The sequence below is a fragment of the Scyliorhinus torazame genome, chromosome 17, assembly GCF_047496885.1.
Source record: "Scyliorhinus torazame isolate Kashiwa2021f chromosome 17, sScyTor2.1, whole genome shotgun sequence".
In the NCBI taxonomy this organism is placed as follows: Eukaryota; Metazoa; Chordata; class Chondrichthyes; order Carcharhiniformes; family Scyliorhinidae; genus Scyliorhinus; species Scyliorhinus torazame.
This window is the reverse complement of record NC_092723.1, coordinates 169,077,554-169,102,680: the sequence shown is the minus strand read 5'-3', so window position 1 is coordinate 169,102,680 and position 25,127 is coordinate 169,077,554. Positions and strand designations below refer to the sequence as shown.

General features: G+C 46.7%; 1 protein-coding gene across 5 annotated transcripts in view; it reads right to left on the bottom strand.

Annotated features, from left to right (window-relative positions):
* The window catches only part of epn2 (epsin 2), a 93,939-nt gene that overhangs the window by 57,965 nt on the left and 10,847 nt on the right, over positions 1-25,127 (bottom strand). For all 5 annotated transcript variants that reach the window (XM_072481622.1, XM_072481628.1, XM_072481627.1 and 2 more), the window contains 2 exons: positions 11,772-12,554; positions 2,501-2,613 (listed from right to left, as the gene is read on the bottom strand). In XM_072481622.1, coding sequence (XP_072337723.1) covers positions 2,501-2,613; positions 11,772-12,369 — 711 coding nt within the window. In that variant the 5' untranslated portion in view covers positions 12,370-12,554. The remainder of the gene's footprint in view (positions 1-2,500; positions 2,614-11,771; positions 12,555-25,127) is intronic.

Here is a 25,127-nt window from a genome sequence, read left to right as displayed (position 1 = left end):
ATTGATGTGGGTCTGAAGACACTAGTAGGTCAGACCAAGTAAGAGAGGCAGATTTATTTTCTTTAAAACTATTAGTGAACCAGATGGGCTTTTGTGACAATCTGATAGCTTCATGATCAGCATTATTCAGATCATTAACTAATTGAACTTAAACTCCACCAGCTACTGTGGTGGAATTTGAACCCATGTCCCCAGAGCATTAGCCTGGCCCTCTGGATTACTAGTCCAGTAACATTACCACTTTGCTTTGTGACTTCATTGGAAACAGCAGTGTCACAATACTCAAGAAATAGTTCTTATAAACCTTAACTGAAGCAGGCCATTTGGTTAATCAAGCATGCTCTGCCATTCAATTGGATGATAGTTGATCATTCACCTCAACGCCACTTCCCTACGCTCTCCCTATTTCCATTGATGTCATTAGTATCCAGAAATCTGTTGATTTCTATCTTCAACATGCTCAACGATTGAGCTTCCACAGCCCTCTAGGGTTAAAAATTCTAAAGATTCGCCACCCTACAAATGAAGAAATTCCCAATCATCTAAATAGCCTGTCCCTTATTTGGAGACTTAGCACTCTGGTTCTAAATTCAATGGCCAGGGAAAACACCCTGGGCTGGATTCTCCGATTCTAAGGCTATGTCCTCACGCCGGCGTGGGAACAATGGCGTTTTACGACCGAACATTCAGCGCAAAACGGCCACCGATCCTCCGTTTGGCTGAGGGCTAGCACACCGGTAGCGTAGAGCACCAGGCTCTAGCTGCCGATACGGCCCGAAGAATTGCGGGGTCTGTGGCCACGCATGCGCATGGCGGCAGCGGCCGTGCCGTGCAACAAGGCACCGGCCGCGCGCGGACCCATCCTGCGAAATAGTTTTCCCCCCTTTTGTCCATCTCACGAGCCCCAGACCACCCCCCAACAGTGCCCTCATCCCCTGACAAAGTCCCCCCTGCCCACGGATCGGTCCTCTGCAGACTGTGACGACACTGGACTGAGTCCGCAGCCGCCACGTCAAGTTCCTGCCGAATGATAGCACACGTGACCGACGCAGTCGGGAACTCAGCCGGTCGGGGGCGGAGCATCCGGGGTGGCCTCAGGCAACGTCCCAAGGCCGTCAATATGCCGCTTTGGAGGGGGCGGAGCATCGCGAAAGCAGCGCCGCCCGCGATTTCGTCGTGAATGGGTATTCTCCGGCCAATTGCGATTTTGGGGTCAGCGACCGGAGAATCCTGCCCCCTATCCACATCTACTCTGATGCGGAGATGCCGGCGTTGGACTGGGGTGAGCACAGTAAGAAGTCTTACAACACCAGGTTAAAGTCCAACAGGTTTGTTTCAAACACTAGCTTTCGGAGCACTGCTCCTTCCTCAGGTGAATGAAGAGGCATCTGGAATTATTACATACCCCCAATTACATGTGCTCTAATTTTGTTTATGAACCTCTGTGTGGGACCTTATCAAAAGTCTTAGTTAGTTGTGATGTTCACTAAGCTGTTCGTGAGGAATTCCTGGTACCTGCTGTTTATTTAGTGAGGACTCAAAACATTTTCTATTATCAACTACTTAATCGCATTGTGTGGGGACCGGAGAGGAAGAAGTGCATCGGTATCTTTTAGGACCAAGACCACTCCAAAGTAACATGCGTGGGGATTATTGTTTGGAATGGTCAACTCATCACAGAAAACAATACAAGCTGATACCCAGTGCTTACTACCGACTACTCTTAAGGCACTACTGACAATTTAACCAGCCTAGCTCATTAATGTAACTTATTAGAACTAGCCTGTCACTTGGGGGCTGGGATTCTTCCCACTCAGTTCCAAGTAATCCATCAAACCACAGGTAGCAGGGGACATTTACAAGTGCAGGAGTGCTGAAAAGCCAGGAATTAAAAAGATACACAAATTGATTTGAAATAGTAATTAAGAACCAGAAGGAAAGAGAACTGCAAACAAAATCTGTTATCAAAGGCACAAGTGGGGGGGGGGGGGGGGGGGGGGGGGGAAAGAGAGAGAGAGAGAGAGAGAGAGAGAGAGAGAGAGAGAGAGAGAGAGAGAGAGAGAGAGAGAGAAAATAGGGTAGGATTCTTTTGGACACTGATGCAAGTGGGAAAGGAATGCAAAAATCTGAAACCAAGTTTCAGCATTTCATTTTTTAATTTAAAAAGCAATAAGTTAGATCAAGTTCCACTGAAATGACGGAAGGGTGTTCACAAGTTGTATTTTTGAACAAAATATCTGAAGGCACGAGGCCCACTAAACTTAATGTCAAACTGTTTTCTGAAAACTTTAGAAGAATGATATACCTCCGTGAATCTTCAGACTTGGCACTTCAGTGATACCTTGCAAAAACATGCAGCCCTTTAAAAACGTGCAACTTTACAAATCAGATTACAGATATCAACAAGGGATTGCCCATTGTGAACAGGGGGCTCCCAAACAAACTACTGCTAAGTCACATACTAGGAACATGGGAGTGAAACTAATCATGAAGGCTGTACCTGTTCCGCTGCTTCCCTACTCATGGCTAAAGCCAACTGCAGCTGAAGTTCTTCCTCTCCACTGGTTTGTGGTCTAGCCTGTTCCAACTCTGACGAAGCACGTGGGGAGGTTGCTAAGAAGAAAATGATATATGTTAAAACTAAAGGTCAAAAAATGGTTACTCCAACTTGATTTAATAACACCATAGGAATGGCAAACTGCAGGTGCATGCAATAATAGATTATTTACTTCAGACTTAAGTGACAGCAATTGGATACTGCAAATGCATAGTGAAAATACATCCACTTTCAAGAAAGATAAATACATCCTATGAAAGTAGCTGTATTATGAAAGGTACACTTGAGCTCAAATTAAGATTTACTTTCCATATGCATTTGGGTTTTGACATCAGCTTGACCAGTTTGTCTTTGGCCATCGTGGTGATGGAGGAAAGGTAATGAGAACTTTTCATTTCTTTTATTCATTCATGGATGTGGGCATCGCTGGCTCGGCCAGTATTTATTGCCCCTCATTAATTGCCCTTGAGAAGGTGGTGGCAAGCTACCTCCTTGAACCGCCACAGTCCATATGGTGTAGGTACACCCACAGTGCTGTTAGAGAGGGGTTCCAGGTTTTTGATCCAGTGGCTGTGAAGGAATGACAATATATTTTCAAATCAGGATGGTGAGTGGCTTGGAAGGGAATTTCCAGGTGGTGGTGTTCCCAGGTGTCTGCTGCCCTGTCCTGCTAGATGGTGGAGGTTGTGGGTTTGGAAGGCACTGTACAAGGAGATTTGGTGAGTTACTGCACTGCATCTTGCAGATAGTATACATAGCTGCCACTGTGCATCAGTGGTGGAGGGAGTGAATGTTTATAGACAGGGTGCCAATCAAGTGGGCTATTCTATCCTGCATGGGGTCAAGTTTCTTCAGTGTTATTAGAACTGCACCCGTCTAGGCAAGTGGAGAGTATTCCATCACACTTCTGACTTTAGCCTTTAAGGTGGTGGACAGGCTTTCAGGAGTCAGGTGGTGAGCTATCTGCCACAGTATTCCTAACCTTCTCTTGTAACCATAGTATTTATATGGTTAGTCCAGTTAAGTTTCTGGTCAATGGTAACCCCCAAGATGTTGATAGTGGGATTTCAGTGATGGTAATGCCATTGAATGTCAAGGAGCAATGGTTAGATTCCCTCTTGATGGTCATTGCCTGTACTTGTGTAACTTGTGCAAATGGTACTTGCCACTTTCAGCCCAAGCCTGGATATGATCCAGGTTATGCTGCATTTGGACATGGACTGTTTCAGTTTCGGAGGAATCATGAATGGTATTGAACATGGTGCAGTCATCAGTGAACATCCTCACTTCCGACCTTATGACGGTCATTGACAAAGCAACTGAAGATGTTTGGGCCTAGGACACTAACCTGAGGAACTCCTGCAGTGATGTCCTGGAATGGAGATGATTGACCTCCAACAACCACAACATCTTCCTTTGTGCAAGATATGACTCCAACCAGTGGAGAGCTTTCCTCCTGATTCCCATTGATTCCAGTTTTGCTAGGGATCCTTGATGCCACTCTCAGTCAAATGCAGCTTGATGCCAAGGGCAGTCACTCTCACTTCTGAAGTTCAGCTCTTTTGATAATGTTTGAACCAAGGCTGTAATGAGGTCAGGAGCTGCGTGGCCCTGACAGAATCCAAACTGAGCATCAGTTTTATTCCACCATTTCAATGCAACCACAAATTGTAGAAATATTGTTGGCATATCACACATTTACAATTTTAGACCACTTATTAATACGACAGGTTTGTGGAAGCTTTAAAATATACTGTATGAACCTCTACCCAACCCCAACTTCCTTAGCCTCAACATGTGCTCACACTAACCTGTGAATTACAAACTGGAAGCCTAAAGATCACAGCAATCAGAGATTGCAGGTGGGCAGAGCAAAATTTTAATTCTCATATATTTTACTGTTCCATAAAACAGTGTCAGGGAATTAGCTATTCTTGCTTAGATCAACAATCCTCACACATTATCTTGGGATCAAAAAGTAAACTGTTCATTTATTTACATTTGAAGAAAGCTTTTGTCATAATACGGCACTTATACCACCAATTGACTGGACTAAAGCATGCATATTAAAGAAAAGCTGTTAATACAATCTCTGTTGGGAGTGAGCAACTACCAACCATGTTTGCAGATGTCAAGGAGCCAGAACAATCTCCACATGTGGAAGCTAGCTGCAAAATGAGCAGGTGTAGGGCACAGTGGCAAGGTGTTTAGGGAGGGGTGAAGTAGAGGACAGTGCTCTACATTATTCAAAATCCTCATGAACATACTTTACAGCTCCTGTGACATGGTGACCAAGGGCCACAATTCAATAAGTCCCACAACAAAATCCTTCAATGGTAAATCAGCTGATTGTATGTGAAGGTGCAGGAAAGGGTGCTACAAGGCCTTGTATATTAGGTTCACCTGTTAATTACCATCAGACACTGCCTCACCAAGACAGTGTGGGGTCTGCTGTGTAACAGGTCTCCCACTACACCATGCACAGGCTTTCCTACAGATAGTAAATTTCCTTAAGCCCTTTGGTCATCAATTAGTGGTGAGGCAACAGGATGGTGATATCCAGGAGCTTCTAGCCACAACCTGACACAAAGGCAGTAATTACGAATTAACCACTCCATTCTGTTGAAAGTGTGGTTCGGTGTCTGGACCACCCTTCAGGATTAGATTTCTTCACCCCACTCTGGGTACAGGCTTGAAAAGACACCCTAAAAATAGCCTGCCAAGTCAGACTGGAAAATCCACCTTCAGTGGGATTACCCATCAGCAGTAGAAACTCACAAAAACAATGAGAGAAGGGGTCTTGGAATATCAGGTCATTCATGGTCGAGTTGGAACAACAAGAGGCGAACAGCAATAGTAGCACATTCTTAGATGTCGGGTCTCGCTAAGGGCTACTGTGCCATAGAGTTGACATATCAAAAAACATAGGAGGTTTTCTTCCAGAAAGGGAAATTGCAAGACGTAGATTGTATGATGTTGATTTTTCCATCAAAAACAATCTCATTCCTTTTTGGAATCAATAAGTATACTCAATCTTAAACAATCAATTTGCCAACTTCATCAGCAATTGCACACCTACCTTGGACTCAGAAGATGGAGAAAGAAACCTATTATTCCAACCTAAATGCAGCTCTGGCAGCTATACCATCACAGTCAAAGATCATACTTCTCAGTGATTTTCAATGTTGGTGGAGGACGTCCATGCCCTTTGACCAACAGCACTAGTAAGCGTGGAGTTGAAAAGTCCAATTCCAATGTATCTGCCTCCTTGCCTTGTGTGTTGAAAACAATTTTGTGGTCACCATCCCCTTTTTCTGAATAAACCACTTCAAGACATCTTGACAACATCTAAGATCAAACACTGGCATTTCATAGGCTGTTATTTTCACAGTAATTTCATTAATGCAAGCCTACTTGTGACACTAATAAAGATGATTATGTGATAGCCAAAACAAAGGATTGAAAAAATGTGCACATTCTGTTGAGTTATGGTTATGGCTATTAAATGCAGACCCAGGGAATCATATGCTTGTCATTGACACGAGGCAGGCTGTCTGCAAAATAAACCAACCGCCGAGACAGAGAAAGTTGGTCTCTCAAACCATCAAGCTCAAGGATTTGGGCAGCACGGTAGCATTGTGGATAGCACAATTGCTTCACAGCTCCAGGGTCCCAGGTTCGATTCCCCGCTGGGTCACTGTCTGTGCGGAGTCTGCACATCCTCCCCGTGTGTGCGTGGGTTTCCTCCGGGTGCTCCGGTTTCCTCCCACAGTCCAAAGATGTGCAGGTTAGGTGGATTGGCCATGATAAATTGCCCTTAGTGTCCAAAATTGCCCTTAGTGTTGGGTGGGGTTACTGGGTTGTGGGGATAGGGTGGAGGTGTTGACCTTGGGTAGGGTGCTCTTTCCAAGAGCCGGTGCAGACTCGATGGGCCGAATGGCCTCCTTCTGCACTGTAATTTCTATGATTGGAATAACAAATCAATCAGAAACTACAGGAATGGATCTTCACAACATCTGGCAACATTTACGATGACAGGTAATCAACAAAATCCATTATCATTAAGAAATACCTCTGAAAGACCCCAAGTCAGGTTTGATGAGAAAGATGCAGAAATATGCAGGTTTGATGAGAAAGATGCAGAAATATGCAAACTTATCAATTGCAACAGTCCAAAACCTGGCAACAGGATCCAAACTCCACAGTAAAACTTATCCACCAGACAGTCAAAACTAAAGTTCAAAGGACCTGCAATTTGAAGAAATGGACAGAGAAAGTGGAGGAAATACAACTCCTTTCTGACATGCATGGCACATGCATCCTTATCAAGGCAACCAAGAGACCAATCGACCCTCAACACACTGGCCAATACCAGTAAGATCCAAAGATGGCAAAGAAAAGACACAGGCAAACTCAAAACCTTTATGATGGTCTTTATTAGCATCCAGACATGGTAAGTAAATGCCTAATTGCGACCAAAATGATGAATCATGATAAAAAATGGTGGCAAGACCTTTCAATCAAATCAACAAAAGCAGCCACTGAGAAAGAACTGCGAGAGATACGGAAGGAGAGGGCAACTATTCAAACCAACAATCCGAGGCCACCTTTACCAGCTGACAACCGGTGGCCTCACTATGAGAGCACCTGCAAGGGTAAGACAGGGCTCACAAGCCATCTGAAAACCCACAACCAACACGAATGTCCAACTTCCATCCAACCATTTGCCAGAAGGAATCATCCTCGATACAAAGGATAGCCAATAGAAATTCAGTCTCAAAAGTATTAAGCCTCTGCGGAGGTTCACTCATAATTCAGGGTATTATCAGAAAACACTCCACTGAATTACTACCTGATAGCTGTGTACTACAGGCAGAAATCTATTACATTTATGAATCATTGTCAACAACCTGTACCTTTAAGAAACAGGAACAGGATGGAGACTAGAAATGACAAAAAACATGATACGGGTTTCAGGGTATAGGAGTTGAGTAGGTACAAGGGTGGGCAATGTTGTACAGGTAGAAATCTTAGTCTTGCCGATGATTAGGAAGTCAGGAACGCAAGTTCAGCTCGCTGAACAGGACACAATGCTCTGGTTCATCACACACTCAGGAAGTGCATTCCAGATCCCAATGCCACACTGTGTGAAAAAGCTTTTTCTCAGATCATTTTTGCCAATTATTTTAAATCTGTGCCCTGTTGACCTTGATCCCGACAGAGGCAGATCAAATCATGGCAAATAGTTTATAGTGGAGGCTGTAACAACAGTAACTTTGCCAGTCAACAAATATTTTAGCATTTCCCAACTCATCCATCCTTTGCCAATTTTTTTTTTCCTGTACAAGAAATATGGATTTACTAACAATTGCCAGCTGTATTTTCTAAAATGACAAATACTCATCATCTTTCTAATATATCTTATAGACACTCTTCCTACCATTTAAAAAAAAGAAAAAGCATACTTTTCTTTTTAAAAAGGCAGACTGCGATTGTCAGGAGAACATAATTGAAAATTTTAAACTGTTTAACTCCTCCAAATAATTCTCAAGTTTTTCATGCATAGCCTCGTTTCTGAAATCCATGGGCGCTATTCTCCACCCCCCCCCACGCCAGGTGGGAGAATCACCGGGGTGCTGCACGAATCACGCCGCCCCGACCCCTGCACGCGATTCTCCCACCCCTTGGAAACCAGCGGCGCGCGATTCGCACCGGGCCGCTCGGAGAACCGGCGAGCGGCGATCCTCCGACCCGGATGGGCCAAGCGGCCGCTACGACACGACAGATTCCCGCCGGTGCTGACCACTCCTGGTCGCTGCCGGCAGGAACTCTGCAGGAATGCTGGGGGGGGGGGGCGCGGCTTGTGAGGGAGGGAGGGGGGCTCCTTCACCGGGGTGGCCTCCAATGGGGTATGGCCCGCGATCGAGGCCCACCTATCGGCAGGCCGGCTTCCCCCCCCCCCCCCCCCCCCCCCCCCCCCTTGGGCCTACCTCCTTCCGAGCACGGCCCCAGAACACCGGCCCCATGTTGGTGAGGGGCCGGCGTGCGTAAGACGTTTCCTGCGCATGCGCAGGATTGGGCTGCCCCCAACTGTGCATGTGCGGGTTGGCGCGGCGCCAAGGACGCTGGAGCAGCGTGAATCGCTCCAGCGCCGTGCTGGCCCTCTGTGGGGGCCAGAATAGGTCGTGCTCAGGCCCTGTTCGCGCCATCGTGAAACGCAATGGCGTTCACGACGGCGCGAACACTTGACCTCCATATCAGAGAATCGCCCCCACTATTGGTCATTCTAATTTTCTCTTTAAACAGATTTCAGCAATTTTCTTTAATTCATGGGATATGAGCATCGCTGGCTAGACCAGCGTTTATTGCCCATCCCAAAATTACCTGGAAAAGGAGATGGCCTTCTTGCATCGCTGCAGTTTCAGGGACAGCCACAGTGCAGTTGGGAAGGAGAGTTCCAGAATTTGGGCCCAGCTACAATAAAGGAATAGCGATACAGATCCAAGTCAGGATGGTGTGTGCTTTGGAGGGGAATGTGAAAGTGGCGGGGTGTTCCTACGCATCTTTTGCCCTTGTCCTTCTAAGTGGTAGAAGTCACGGGTCTGGAAGGTGGTGTTGAAGGTCGCATATGGAGTTGCTGCAATGCATCTTATGGATGGTGTACACTACTGCCACTGTGCATCACTGGTGGAGGGAATGAATGTTAAAGGTGATGGATAGGGTGTCAATCAAGTGGGCTGCTTTGTCGTAGATGGTTTCAAACTCGATTGTTGTTGGAGCTGCACTCGTCCAGCGAGTGCAGAGCATTCCATTATTAATTTAAACTTTAATTAAAGTTCCAAAATAACTGAAGTGACATACTTCACACATAAAAAGACTGGTGGGGTCACAGCTAATGGATTTTCATCTCAGATGCACAAAGCTGGAAGATTTTAACCAGTTACAACCTTTTTACTGCCTCTCAGATCTCAATATCAGATTGAAATTTAACAATTGATCCAACATTGGTATTGATCTAGCATCAATTATTGTTTGTGGAGCGGTGAGTTCCAAACATCTACCACCCTTTGTGCGTAGGAGTGTTTCGTAAAAGATCTAGTTCTAATTTTTAGATAATGCTCCCTCGTCTTAAGACTCCCCTGAATTAGTTGATAATTTATCTCATTACATTCTCTTCATTACAACTGTAAAAATTAAAGTGATTCATTACTGTTTGGGATCTTAGTATACGCAAAATATTTGCATGTTTGACTCTTACACAGCCACTGTACCTTAAGTAATTCACAGTATGTGAAACACTTTCAAATGTGATAACACAAATGCAAATCTTTAGGAAAATATTCATATTAGGCTACCCAATTAACAGTTTATCATCACAATAGCAGCCACAATTTTCCCTCACATAGTAATTGCATGCTGTCCTACACAAAAGAGTCCACACATCAATCTATAAGAAACCTCAGTGGCTGCCAGGATTTCCTGGCTCCCAATTAGCTGAGTATTCATTTGTTGACAGATTCAAAATTGCTCCCTCAACCTTGTAGCTCCTCACATTGCTGGCTACTCGTGCTCAGACTCTTGCACAGTCACTCACTTTCCCACTGTTCCTCCAATCACAGAGTTTCTCTCCTGCATTTGCTGCCAATAGGATACAAATGTGAGAGAGAAATAGCCTGTGATTGGTAAAGCAGCTTCTCACAGATTCTGTCATGGTGGTGACTTTTCCATCAAATTCTGCCATGGCGGTGACTGTTCTATCATTGGTCATCCAATCATTCGAGATTTTCCAAGGTTTTATGGGGGCTTTTGAGGATGAATTTGCCCATTGCCCCAGTGTATTTTGAATCTTGCACATCTAGATCTGTCAATGGTTCTCACTTTGCAAGCTTATGAACCTACTGCTCAATGAAGGTGCCACATTCCTGGAATTCCACTCCTTTTTCTCCATTTATTCCTTCTCTGTTACAATGAGTAGGTAAATTAAACACTGACTGACCACCTATTAGCCACCACAAAATGTGTTTCTCCTATCCAAATACTGCCTCAATAGTCAATTCCCCTACATTCTCACTGCTCCACACAATTTAATTACTATTCTTTATTGTCACAAGTAGGCTTACATTAACACTGCAATGAAGTGACTGTGAAAAGCCCCTAGTCGCCACATTCCGGCACCTGTTCGGATACACAGAGGGAGAATTTATAGAATGCCCAATTCACCTAACAGCACGTCTTTCGGGACTTGTGGGAAGAAACCGGAGCACCCGGAGGAAACCCACACAGACACAAGGAGAATGTGCAGACTCCTCACAGACAGTGACCCAAGCCAGGAATCAAACCTGGCACCCTGGAGCTGTGAAGCAACTGTGCTAACCATAATCTGCATAGTCACTATTCCAATTGCTCCCAACCAACAGTATTCTCTACTGATAATAAAAGCAAAAAACACAGTAGGTCAGGCAGCAAATGCGAAGAGAAACAGGGTTAATATTTCATGTTAAAAACCCTTCATCAGAACAGCATTCGCTACCTTTTCAATCACTTACAATCAGTTTATTAAACTCCCAGAGTTCCTCAAACTGTTCCCATACATTGAGTTTTTAAGGGTTCAAGATAAACAACTCCCAAACAGCACATTCCTTCAATTATAATGACCAAAATCATAAAGTGACATATGAAATCCTACATCTTGTACCTTCTGATAAACAATGCCATGTCAGATTTGTATTAAATTCTTGTGCCAATTGGTTGCGGGTCACGCTTACCTAATAGGCTTCTTTGTGTCTTATCTTACTTCTCCATACACACAATACCTCTGTGATCACCTTTCCAATTCTATTGAAGGCACATCACTCCCCTCATATTGCTTCTTATACCTTACTACTTGTCATCTGGAATGGAACATCTTACATATCATCTTCCTCTGGAACTTTAAAATTAGATAAATTATAAAATTATTCACCACAGTTAAAAAGAGTAATCAAATGCCTCTATTTATGATTTACATGAAAATATATCCCAAAATACTGTACGTCATAATATTTGGTAAAAGAGTATACATAAAGATTTCCATAAAACATTAGCCTTAAAGCAATGTGTTATGGCATAAAAAGTATCCTTTTATACAGTTTCTAGTATAACAAATATACTCAAGCTCAGAAAGATGTAATAATCAAGTAACAGCAAAAAATACAAAGAATTAAAGTTTACTTACAACCATGATATGAAGCAGGTGATCCTCCTGATTTTCCATACTCGTGTTCTGAATAGCTTGTTGACAGATTAGGTTGGCTCGACCCACGACCAAAAGTAATTTGATTATTGCTTCCTACTCCTGTGGCTACTTGAGCCATCCGCTCTTTTGTCTTAAGGGCCTGCGCTCTCTCTGACTTGAGCCGTTCATCGTCCTTCAACAAAGTCACAAGCTGCTTTGACTTCTCTCGTACATTTATGCCTTGATCTTTGCCATCTCGATCAATATACTGGAAGTCTTTCAGAGTTTGAATGGCAAATATGTTTTCCTTACATTGTTGTGCAACTCTTTCTGATCCAGTTTTTATCATATAGTCTAACAACGTAAGAGCCTTGTAAACATGTCGCCAATTCTTGCCATGATCATTGAGACGTTTCCATATCATACTCATTATTTCCGAGAAGGCTACGACATTATATGTTAGGTCTGCAATTTCTGTCATTAAGGAACTAGAAGGTCCCCAAGGGTCATTGGAGGTTGCCTCACGTACTTTAATTTCAGCTTCAGAATAGTTGTTTACAATGTTTTTCATTTGCCGTCGAATGGCTGACGTAGTCATGATGAACTTCGTCAAAATCTAAGCTTCTTTCAAAATCTCAAATGTATTAAATGATTTTTAAACCCAACAGCTGTTAATGGAAATACCATTATCTTGTATCTTTGTATATTTCAACATGTATTGTAGGTCTTCTGGTGAAATAATTTCTTCGCTTCAGAAATAATTCTCATTGTTGGGCAAATTACCTGTGAAAGAATACAGCTTTGAATAAGAAGATTTATTAAGGCTACAGTAGTTAAAACTGTCTTTGAAAAACCTACATTTATCAAATCTTAAATAAAATTCAACACTGACTTTCTACTTGCAATTTAGCCACATGAATAACAAAACACTTCTGTCAAAATACAGTGGTAAGAAATTACAGAAATAATAAATGTTAAAGTTTTATCTTATTGAGGAGTTTTGCGGCCAAATTATAGCGTGAAGTTAGTTTGGGTTCACGACCACCTCCATCAATATTACCAGTAACTCAAGTTCAACCAAGCACAAGCAAACCGAGAAAACAGCAACTGAAAATGAAGCAATGATTTTGAAACTTATTCTTTGAAGTGAGGTGCAAAACTAGTCAGCAACTGTTCAGAAAATTATTGCCCAATATGTCCTTTTTCTTGAACTAAAAGGCATCAATGGGGATTATTAGACTTTCTGTGAATAGTTTTAGAAGGAAGGTACTGGCAATTGTTTCTGGAAAGAAAATTCAAATCTGAAGATTACTGAAATGAGAGGCAAGTTGCTGAAGCTTTTCGTCTTCCATTCGTCAGGACAACACAAAAACGCTGAATTTTAAACTAAAACAACAATTTATACTACAGGAGAAAAAGGTGCTGGCTGGCTGGCAAATCAACTGATTAGGCAAGACTTTACCATGCAGAAAGTGTGGGGACTATATGCTCCCCAAGGTTCATAGGTCATTCAAAAAAAGGCACAAGGTTTGAACATATTCCTATCATTTGCAGAGAATGGGTCCCTGTGTATAAATGTATGATGTTTTTAGCAAACTTAAATGAGCCACATTATGAGCTTGACTCATCTTAAATTGTTGTTAGTACAGCCATTAGCACACTCCAGATTGTTCAGCAAGTACTACCAATTGCGGAATCGCATCGAACAGTAGACATTTTGTTATGGGCTTTGCAAGCACAGGCTGGTTGAATAGTCTGTATGCTGCCTAATACAAACAACCAAAGGGACATGTTTGATTGGATCAGCCAATCACTGCAATATATGGACTACATACATTGCATTGCACTGGCACTGAAATTCATATGCAATATTGTTTAGATGTGTAGTAGCAGAATACATTTTTGGATTGATGACAGCATCCTGTTAGTGGAAAGTACCACTCACATAGCCACTACATGGTAGCAGCATGAAATAGCTTGCTTAAACGGTTGTTCAAATGAGATACTTTACCTTTTCAGGGTTATTGAGTTAAAGTTCAAATTGAATGCCTTTGGCATTTGTAGCCATGCATTTGCACGGAACATAAATGCAACACAAGCATATGAGTAACAACTTGCAACTATTTAGCACCAACTTCCCAAGGTACTGCACCAGAACATTATAAAACAAAATATAACACTGTGCCACAAAAGGAAATATTCAGTCAATGACCAAAACCTTGGTTAAAAGGATATGTTTTAAGATGTGCCTTAAATGAAGAGAGCGAGAGGGAGAGCGAGAGAACGACTAGGCCATGAAACAATCTGATAATTTTAAAACCAAGGCATTGCTTGCCTGGAAGTCAATGTGGGTCAGTGAGCACAAAGATAAAAGGTGAGCAAGTTTTTGTGCAAATTAGGATATGGGCAGCAGATGACCTCAAGGTTACAGAGGGTAGAATGTGAGAGACCAGCAGTAGTGAAGCAGAATCAAGTCCACAGGAAACAAAAGTCTGAATGAGGGTTTCAACAGCAAATGAGCTAAGATGGGGCCAAGTTTGGCAACGATACAAAGGTGGTGGGAAAAAGTCTTAATATGGTGCAAATATGCAGTCAGAAATTCATCTTGGGATCAAAGATAGTGGGCGCTATTCTCCACTCCCACGCCGGTTGGGAGAATCGCCTGGGCCGCCACAATTTCCGGGGACGCCGGTCCGACGCCCTCCCGCGATTCTCCCAAGCGGCGGGAACGGCCTGGTCGAGTTTCGCGGGCCGCAGGCCGGAGAATCGCTGGAGACACCGAAAATGGCGATTCTCCGGCACCCCCGCTATTCTGAGGCCCGGATGAGCCGAGAGGCCAGGCCAAAGCTGCGGGTTCCCCCCGGCGCCGTCCACACCTGGTTGCTGCAGTCGTGGGCGGTGCGTGAACGCTGGGGGGGGGGGGGCGGCCTGTGGGGGGGCGAGGGGGGATCTTGCACCGGGCTTCACCTGGAATGTGGGGTGGCCCGCGATCGGTGCATGCGCGGATGTCGTCCATTATGCGGCGCCGGCTGCGTCATCTATGCGGTGCCACTTTTACGCGGGCGACAAGGCCTGGCGCGGGTAGATGACGCGGCCCCGATACTGGCCCATTGTCAGGGCCTGAATCAGTCGGGATCGGGGCCGTTCCACGCCGTCGTGAACCTCAACGGCGTTCACGACGGCGCGGCCACTTCGTCGTGGGAGTGGAGAATCCCGCCCAGTATGTCTTGCTTGAACAAAAACGTTCCAGATTTCCCTGAACTTGCCTCTTGAAGCAGTATGACACCAGGCTTCTGTTGTCAGCTGCAAAGAGACATAGATAGGATGCAGAGCTGGGCTGAGAAGTGGCAGATGGAGTTCAACCCTGAAAAGTGTGAGGTTGTCCATTTTGGAAGGACAAATATGAATGCGGAATACAGGGTTAACTGTAGAGTTCTTGGCAATGTGGAGGAGCAGAGAGATCTTGGGGTCTATGTTCATACATCTTTGAAAGTTGCCACTCAAGTGGATACAGCTGTGAAGAAGGCCTATGGTGTGCTAGCGTTCGTTAACAGAGGGATCAAATTCAAGAGCCGTGAGGTGATGATGCAGTTGTACAAAACTTTGGTAAGGCCACATTTGGAGTACTGTGTACAGTTCTGGTCGCCTCATTTTAGGAAGGAAGGATGTGGAAGCTTTGGAAAAGGTGCAAAGTATGTTGCCTGGAATGGAGAGTAGGTCTTATGAGGAAAGGTTGAGGGTACTAGGCCTTTTCTCATTAGAACGGAGAAGGATGAGAGGCGACGTGATAGAGGTTTATAAGATGATCGGGGGAATAGATAGAGTAGACAGTCAGAGACTTTTTCCCCGGGTGGAACAAACCATTACAAGGGTACATAAATTTAAGGTGAATGGTGGAAGATAAAGGGGGGATGTCAGAGGTAGGTTCTTTACCCAGAGAGTAGTGGGGGCATGGAATGCACTGCCTGTGGAAGTAGTTGAGTCGGAAACATTAGGGACCTTCAAGCAGCTATTGGATAGGTACATGGATTACGGTAAAATGATATAGTGTAGATTTATTTGTTCTTAAGGGCAGCACGGTAGCATTGTGGATAGCACAATTGCTTCACAGCTCCAGGGTCCCAGGTTCGATTCCGGCATGGGTCACTGTCTGTGCGGAGTCTGCACATCCTCCCCGTGTCTGCGTGGGTTTTCTCCAGGTGCTCCGGTTTCCTCCCACAGTCCAAACATGTGCAGGTTAGGTGGATTGGCCATGATAAATTGCCCTTAGTGTTGGGTGGAGGTGTTGACTTTGGGTAGGGTGCTCTTTCCAAGAGCCGGTGCAGACTCAATGGGCCGAATGGCCTCCTGCTGCACTGTAAATTCAATGATAATCTATGATTAATCTAGGACAAAGGTTCGGCACAACATCGTGGGCCGAAGGGCCTGTTCTGTGCTGTATTTTCTATGTTCTATGTTCTGGTCTAGTCTTGGAATTGCACCATTAGCAAAGCCAATCAGGCTGTTCGAATGTTAAGTAATGCGGTATAAGATCAAAGATTTTACAGTGCAGAAGGAGGCCATTCAGCCCATCGAGTTTGCACCGGTCTTGGAAATAGCACCCTACCCAAGGTCCACTCCTCCACCCTATCCCCATAGCCTAGTAACCCCACCCAACACTAAGGGCAATTTTGGACACTAAGGGCAATTTAGCAAGGCCAATCCACCTTACCTGCACATCTTTGGACTGTGGGAGGAAACCGGAGCACCTGGAGGAAACCTACGCACACACGGGGAGGATGTGCACACTCCGCACAGACAGTGACCCAAGCCGGAATGGAACCTGGAACCCTGGAGCTGTGAAGCAATTGTGCTATCCACAATGCTACCGTGCTGCCCCTAGAACATAGAAGCGCAGTACAGGCCCTTCGGTCCTCGATGTTGAGCCGACATGTGAAACCAATCTAAAGGCCATCTACACTATTTCATTATCATCCATATGTTTATCCAATGACCATTTAAATGCCCTTAATGTTGGCGAGTCCACTACTGTTGCAGGCAGGGCATTCATACAAGTCAGGTAATACCGGCTACATGCACTAGATATTCCACTTTCTTCCTATCACAAGGGCCACTGTGCATCAACTGTGTATCAACATTGCTACTCTGACGTTTTGGGTGCAAGTCCAAAAGAAAACTGGCATAAAACACAAGCTCTATCCAGCAGTTTCAATTTACATTATGATTCAGTGCACTGAATTTTGAGAGATTTTGCAGTTGACTGCATGCAAATACATTCTCCAAAAATGTTATTTTAACACCAGCATCAATCCTTTTGGAATAAAAACATTAACAATAATGCACTAAAAATTCAATAAAGGCACACTAAACTATAAAATATATACTTCAAATGTATTCGTCCCAACGCTTTTCAGATCTCACACACATGAAACTAATAAATTAAAGTATATACAGTTTACAAATTAAGTTACATTTACATCATGGCATGCAATGGTAGGATCATAGTCTATTTTGTTTAATAAACATTTTATTGAGGTATTTTTGGTATTATAACAAAATAAACATTGTACAAAAGTATTTTGTATAAACATAGTGCAAAAGCCGTCTCCCTACCTGACAGGTCCCACCTTTATTAACCCCCTACTCGAAGCTAAATTAACCCCTCCCCCCTTCGGTTAACGATTAATTTTCTGGAAAGAAGCCGACAAACGGTTGCCACCTCCGGGCGAACCCTAGCAGTGACCCTCTCAGGGCGAACTTGATTTTCTCCAAGCAGGGAAAGCTAGTCATGTCCGATAGCCAGATCTCTGCCTTCGGGGGCTTTGAGTCCCTCCATGCTAATAGTATCCGTCTCCGGGCTACCAGGGAAGCAAAGGCCAGAACGTCTGCCTCTTTCTCCTCCTGGATTCCCGGGTCTTCCGACACCCCGAAAATCGCCACCTCTGGACTCAGCGCCACCCTTATTTTTAACACCGTTGACATGACATCTGCAAACCCCTGCCAAAATCCCCAAAGCTTCGGACATGCCCAGAACATGTGGACATGGTTCGCTGGTCCCCCCGCACATTTTGCACACCTGTCTTCCACCCCAAAGAATCTGCTCATCAGAGCCACTGTCGTATGAGCCCGGTGAACGACCTTGAACTGTACCAGGCTGAGCCTGGCAGATGTTGCGGACGCGTTGACTCTACTCAACGCGTCCGCCCATAGACCATCCTCTATCTCTCCCCCCAACTCCTCCCCCCACTTGCGCTTCAGCTTCTCGGTCTGCGTCTCCTCTGACCCCATAAATTGCTTGTAAATGTCAGAGACGCTCCCTTCTCCTACCCACCCTCTGAAAACTACCCTGTCCTGAATCCCCCTTAGCGGTAGGAGCAGGAAGGTTGTCACCTGTTTATGTAGGAAGTCCCACACCTACAGATACCAGAGTTTGTTTCCCCTCGCCAACCCAAACTTCTCCTCCAGCGTCCTCATACTCGGAAAGCTCCCCTCTTTAAACATATCCCCCATCCTCTCAATCCCTGCTCTCAGCCATATCCGGAACCCCCCCATCCACACTTCCCGGGGCAAACCGGTGATTATTAGAGATTGGGGACCAGATCGATGCTCCCTCATGTCTCCTCCATTGCCCCCAGACACTCAGGGCCGCCACCACCATGGGGCTGATGGAGTACCGTGCCGGCGGGAACATCAGAAGCACAGTTACCAACGCCCCCAGACTGGTGCCCTTGCATAAACCCGCCTCCATATGCTCCCATGCCGACCCCTCCCCCACCACCCACTTACTGATCATGGCTATGTTCGTCGCCCAGTAATAGTTACTAAAATTTGGCAGCGCCAGCCCGCCCTCTCCCCCACTCCGCTCAAGCATTACCTTCCTTACTCGCGGGGTCTTGCCCACCCAAACAAAGCCAGTGATCACTTTGTTGACCTGTTTAAAAAAGGACCGCGGAATAAAGATGGGGAGACATTGAAACACGAACAGGAATCTCAGGAGGACCGTCATCTTCACCGTCTGCACTCTCCCAGCTAATGACAACGGGAGCGCATCCCATCGCCGAAAATAGTTCTTCTACTAGTCGGGCCAGATTTAATTTATGCAGCCTGTCCCATTCCCGCGCCACCTGAATGCCTAGGTAGCTAAAGCTTCCCTCTACTAGTCTAAACGGCAGCTCCCCCAATCGCCTCTCCTGTCCCCTCGCCTGGACTGCAAGCATCTCACTTTTCCCCATATTTAGCTGATACCCCGAAAACCGGGCAAATTCCCCTAGAATCCTCATGATATCTTCCATCGCGACTTCCGGGTGCGGCGATGACCAGCTGAGTCGCACGTTTCGGCAGCTCCCGGTGAAACGGACTTTTGGGCTCTTGATAGGAGCCCCAACGGCAATTTTGACGGCTAAAAACACTGTGCGGTAAACCAGAAGGGAATGCCCCCTGGATACGGATGAAAAAAGGAGAAAGTGGCCGGATTGCAGTGGATCCTTTAGAACAGCGGCAAGGAAGGCAAGCAAAAACCAAGATGGCGTCGGAAGGTGGCAGTTTAACATGGGGCCCTGAACAACAAGAGTTCTTGAAATGCTGTGTGGAAGAGCTCAAAAAGGAAATGAAGAAAGAGCTGTTGGCCCTGATACTACAGGCGATCGAAGGGCTAAAGGAGGAACAAAAGACCCAGGAGCGGAAGCTTCGGGTCATGAAGGCAAAGGCAGCCGAGAATGAGGACGACATACAGGGCCTGGTGGTGAAGACGGAGACGCATGAGGCACATCAGAAACGATGTGTGGAAAGGTTGGAGGCACTGGAGAACAACGCAAGGAGGAACAACCTGAGGATTCTTGGTCTTCCTGAAGGTGCGGAGGGAGCGGACGTCGGGGCATATGTGAGCACGATGCTGCACTCGTTAATGGGAGCGGAGGCCCTGGCGGGTCCGTTGGAGGTGGCGGGACCATACCGAGTGATGGCGCGAGGACCGAGAGCAGGAGAAATTCCCAGAGCCATAGTGGTGAGATTCCTCCGTTTTAAGGATAGAGAAATGGTCCTTAGATGGGCAAAGAAAACTCGGAGCAGTAAATGGGAGAACGCGGTGATCCGCGTTTATCAAGACTGGAGTGCGGAGGTGGCGAGAAGGAGGGCGAGCTTTAATTGGGCCAAGGCGGTGCTTCATAAAATGAAGATAAAATTTGGAATGCTGCAACCGGCAAGACTGTGGGTCACATATCGAGGGAGGCACCACTACTTTGAGACGGCGGATGAAGCGTGGACTTTTATTGTGGAAGAAAAACTGGAATGAGCGGGTTATTAAAAAGAACGTTTGAACAAAGTGGTGGGGCGAATGTGGGGGGCGAAGAGGGGGGTTAAAAAGGGGGGAAAGAGGAGTTTTATGTACTAATCCTGCGATGTGGTAACTTTTCTCTCTTCCACAGGTGGTGATGGGGGGAGGAGGGGAGGTGGAGGAGATGGGCCGTTGGCCATTGGGGGCAGGGCCAAGGGAGAAGCGCGGGCTTGGTTCCCGCGCTATGATAATCATGGCGGGAATAGAGAAGCAGGAAGGAGGGGGCGTCGCACGGTGCGAGCCGAGGTCACGGGGGGAAGCCGAGGTCGGCCAGAGTTTGCTGACTTCTGGGAGCAACATGGGGCGAGTAATTACGCTAGCGGGGGATCTAGCCGGGGGGGGGGGGGGGGGGGGGGGGGGGGGGAAATCACTGGGTTGATGCTGCTGGGGAGAGGGGGGAGCTGGTATGGGAGGGGATGGGCGGGGGGGGCACCGCCTGGGGGAGATACAGCTGCGTGGGAACCGGGTGAGGAGCTGGAAAAAGGGGATGGCTAATCGACATGTGGGGGGGGGGGGGGGGGGGGGGGGTAGGAAGCCCCCCAACCCAGCTGATCACGTGGAACGTGAGAGGGCTGAACGGGCCGATAAAGAGGGCATGGGTACTCGCACACCTTAAGAAACTTAAGGCAGATGTGGTTATGTTACAGGAAACGCACCTGAAACTGATAGACCAGGTTAGGCTACGCAAAGGATGGGTGGGGCAGGTGTTCCATTCGGGGCTAGATGCGAAAAACAGGGGGGTGGCTATATTAGTGGGGAAGCGGGTAATGTTCGAGGCAAAGACTCGTGGCGGATAACAGGGGCAGATACGTGATGGTGAGTGGCAAACTACAGGGGGAGACGGTGGTTTTGGTAAACGTATATGCCCCAAACTGGGATGATGCCAATTTTATGATGCTAGGACGCATTCCGGACCTAGAGATGGGAAAGCTGATAATGGGGGGAGATTTTAATACGGTGTTGGAACCAGGGCTGGATAGGTCGAAGTCCAGGACTGGAAGGAGGCCGGCAGCAGCCAAGGTACTTAAAGATTTTATGGAGCAGATGGGAGGTGTAGACCCGTGGAGATTTAGCAGACCTAGGAGTAAGGAGTTCTCGTTTTTCTCCTATGTCCATAAAGTCTACTCGCGAATAGACTTTTTTGTGCTGGGAAGGGCGTTGATCCCGAAGGTGAGGGGAACGGAGTATACGGCTATAGCCATTTCGGATCACGCTCCAAACTGGGTAGACTTGGAGATAGGGGAAGAAACAGGAGGGCGCCCACCCTGGAGAATGGACATGGGACTAATGGCAGATGAGGGAGTGTGTCTAAGGGTGAGGGGGTGCATTGAAAAGTACTTGGAACTCAATGATAATGGGGAGGTCCAGGTGGGAGTGGTCTGGGAGGCGCTGAAGGCGGTGGTTAGAGGGGAGCTGATATCAATAAGGGCACATAAAGTGAAGCAGGAGAGTAAGGAACGGGAGCGGTTGCTGCAAGAACTTTTGAGGGTGGACAGACAATATGCAGAAGCACCGGAGGAGGGACTGTACAGGGAAAGGCAAAGGCTACATGTAGAATTTGACTTGCTGACTACGGGCACTGCAGAGGCACAATGGAGGAAGGCACAGGGTGTACAGTACGAATATGGGGAGAAGGCGAGCAGGTTGCTGGCACACCAATTGAGGAAAAGGGGAGCAGCGAGGGAAATAGGGGGAGTGAGGGATGAGGAAGGAGATGGAGCGGGGAGCGGAGAGAGTGAATGGAGTGTTCAAGACATTTTATAAAAAATTATATGAAGCTCAACCCCTGGATGGGAGGGAGAGAATGATGGGCTTCTTGGATCGGCTGGAATTTCCCAAGGTGGAAGAGCAGGAAAGGGTGGGACTGGGAGTACAGATCGAGGTAGAAGAAGTGGTGAAAGGAATTAGGAGCATGCAGGCGGGAAAGGCCCTGGGACCGGATGGATTCCCAGTCGAATTCTATAGAAAATATGTGGACTTGCTCGCCCGGTATTGACGAGGACCTTTAATGAGGCAAAGGAAAGGGGACAACTGCCCCCGACTATGTCTGAAGCAACGATATCGCTTCTCTTAAAGAAGGAAAAGGAACCGCTACAATGCGGGTCCTATAGACCTATTTCCCTCCTAAATGTAGATGCCAAGATCCTGGCCAAGGTAATGGCAATGAGAATAGAGGAATGTGTCCCGGGGTTGGTCCACGAGGACCAAACTGGGTTTGTGAAGGGGAGACAGCTGAACACGAATATACGGAGACTGTTAGGGGTAATGATGATGGCCCCACCAGAGGGGGAAACGGAGATAGTAGTGGTGATGGATGCCGAGAAAGCATTTGATAGAGTGGAGTGGGATTATTTGTGGGAGGTGTTGAGGAGATTTGGTTTTGGAGAGGGGTATGTTAGATGGGTGCAGCTGTTGTATAGGGCCCGATGGCGAGCGTGGTCACGAATGGACGGGGATCTGCATATTTTCGGCTCCATAGAGGGACAAGGCAGGGATGCCCTCTGTCCCCATTATTGTTTGCACTGGCGATTGAGCCCCTGGCGATAGCGTTGAGGGGTTCCAAGAAGTGGAGGGGAGTACTTAGAGGAGGAGAAGAACACCGGGTATCTTTGTATGCGGACGATTTGCTACTATACGTGGCAGACCCGGCGGAGGGGATGCCAGAAATAATGCGGATACTTGGGGAGTTTGGGGATTTTTCAGGGTATAAATTGAACAGGGGGAAAAGTGAGTTGTTTGTGGTGCATCCAGGGGAGCAGAGTAGAGAAATAGAGGACCTACCGTTGAGGAAGGTAACAAGGGACTTTCGTTACCTGGGGATCCAGATAGCCAAGTATTGGGGCACATTGCATAGGTTAAATTTAACGCGGTTGGTGGAACAAATGGAGGAGGATTTCAAGAGATGGGATATGGTATCCCTGTCACTGGCAGGGAGGGTGCAGGCGGTTAAGATGGTGGTCCTCCCGAGATTCCTCTTTGTGTTTCAGTGCCTCCCGGTGATGATCACGAAGGCTTTTTTTAAAAGGATTGAAAAGAGCATCATGGGTTTTGTGTGGGCCGGGAAGACCCCGAGAGTGAAGAAGGGATTCTTACAGCGTAGCAGGGATAGGGGGGGCTGGCACTACCGAGCCTAAGTGAGTATTATTGGGCCGCTAATATTTCAATGATGAGTAAGTGGATGGGAGAGGTGGAGGGAGCGGTGTGGAAGAGATTAGAGAGGGCGTCCTGTAGGGGGACTAGCCTTCAGGCTATGGTGACAGCCCCATTGCCGTTCTCACCGAGGAACTACACCACAAGCCCGGTGGTGGTGGCTACACTGAAGATTTGGGGACAGTGGAGACGGCATAGGGGAAAGACTGGAGCCTTGGGGGGGTCCCCGATAAGAAACAACCATAGGTTTGCCCCGGGGGGAATGGATGGGGGATATGGAATGTGGCAAAGAGCAGGAATAACGCAACTGAAAGATCGGTTTGTGGATGGGGAGTTCGCGAGTCTGGGAGCACTGACCGAGAAATATGGGTTGCCCCAAGGGAATGCATTCAGGTATATGCAACTGAGGGCTTTTGCGAGGCAACAGGTGAGGGAATTCCCGCAGCTCCCAACACAAGAGGTGCAGGACAGAGTGATCTCAAAGACATGGGTGGGGGATGGTAAGGTGTCAGATATATATAGGGAAATGAGGGACGAAGGGGAGACTATGGTAGATGAACTAAAAGGGAAATGGGAAGAAGAGCTGGGGGAGGAGATCGAGGAGGGGCTGTGGGCAGATGCCCTAAGCAGGGTAAACTCGTCGTCCTCGTGTGCCAGGCTAAGCCTGATTCAATTTAACGTATTACACAGGGCGCATATGACTGGAGCACGGCTCAGTAAATTTTTTGGGGTGGAGGATAGGTGTGCGAGGTGCTCGAGAAGCCCAGCGAATCATACCCATATGTTTTGGTCATGCCCGGCACTACAGGGGTTTTGGATGGGGGTGACAAAGGTGCTTTCAAAAGTAGTGGGGGTCCGGGTCGAACCAAGCTGGGGGTTGGCTATATTTGGGGTTGCACAAGAGCCGGGAGTGCAGGAGGCGAGAGGGGCCAATGTTTTGGCCTTTGCGTCCCTAGTAGCCCGGCGCAGGATATTGTTAATGTGGAAAGAAGCCAAGCCCCCAGGGGTGGAGACCTGGATAAATGACATGGCAGGGTTTATAAAGCTAGAGCGGATTAAGTTCGTTCTAAGGGGGTCGGCTCAAGGGTTCACCAGGCGGTGACAACCGTTCGTCGAATACCTCGCAGAAAGATAGATGGAATGGAAAAAAGAAGGCAGCAGCAGCAGCCCAGGATCGGGGGGGGGGGGGGGGGGGGGGGGGAAGAGGAGGAACCAGAAGGACTCTCAGGGTTGTTAATATATACTGTATAATATGTATAGGTCGTTGCGACAGATAATTAGATATTGGACTGTTAAATTATATTTTTGGAGAGTGTTACTTGTGATAAGGCAGTTGCCAATTAGGGTTAGTTTTCATTTTTGTTATTTATTATTTATTCATTTTTTGTTTATAAAATAGGTCATTGTTATTTGTGTTGTTATAATATTTTGTAAAGGATGCACAATGTACTGTGTTGGTTGACCAAAAATTTTCAATAAAATATTTATTTAAAAAAAAAAAATGATATCTTCCATCTCCTCTATTGGGTCCGTCCGAGTCATACAGCAGGCCGTCTGCATAGAGCAAGACTGTGCTCCTCTAACAGCCCCCCCCCCCCCCTCCGCCCCCTGGACCAGCCCCCTCCAGCCCCTTGAGGCTCTCAGAGCAATTGCCAAGGGTTCTATAGCTAGCGCGAACAACAGTGGGGAGAGGGGGCATCCCTGTCTAGTCCCCCGGTGCAGTCTAAAATAGTCCGATGTTGTCCTATTCATCCGTACGCTTGCCACAGTAGCCTGATACAGCAACCTGACCCAGTCAATAAAGTCCCGCCCAAACCCAAACCGTCCCAGTATCTCACACAGATAATCCCATTCTACCCGATCAAAAGCCTTTT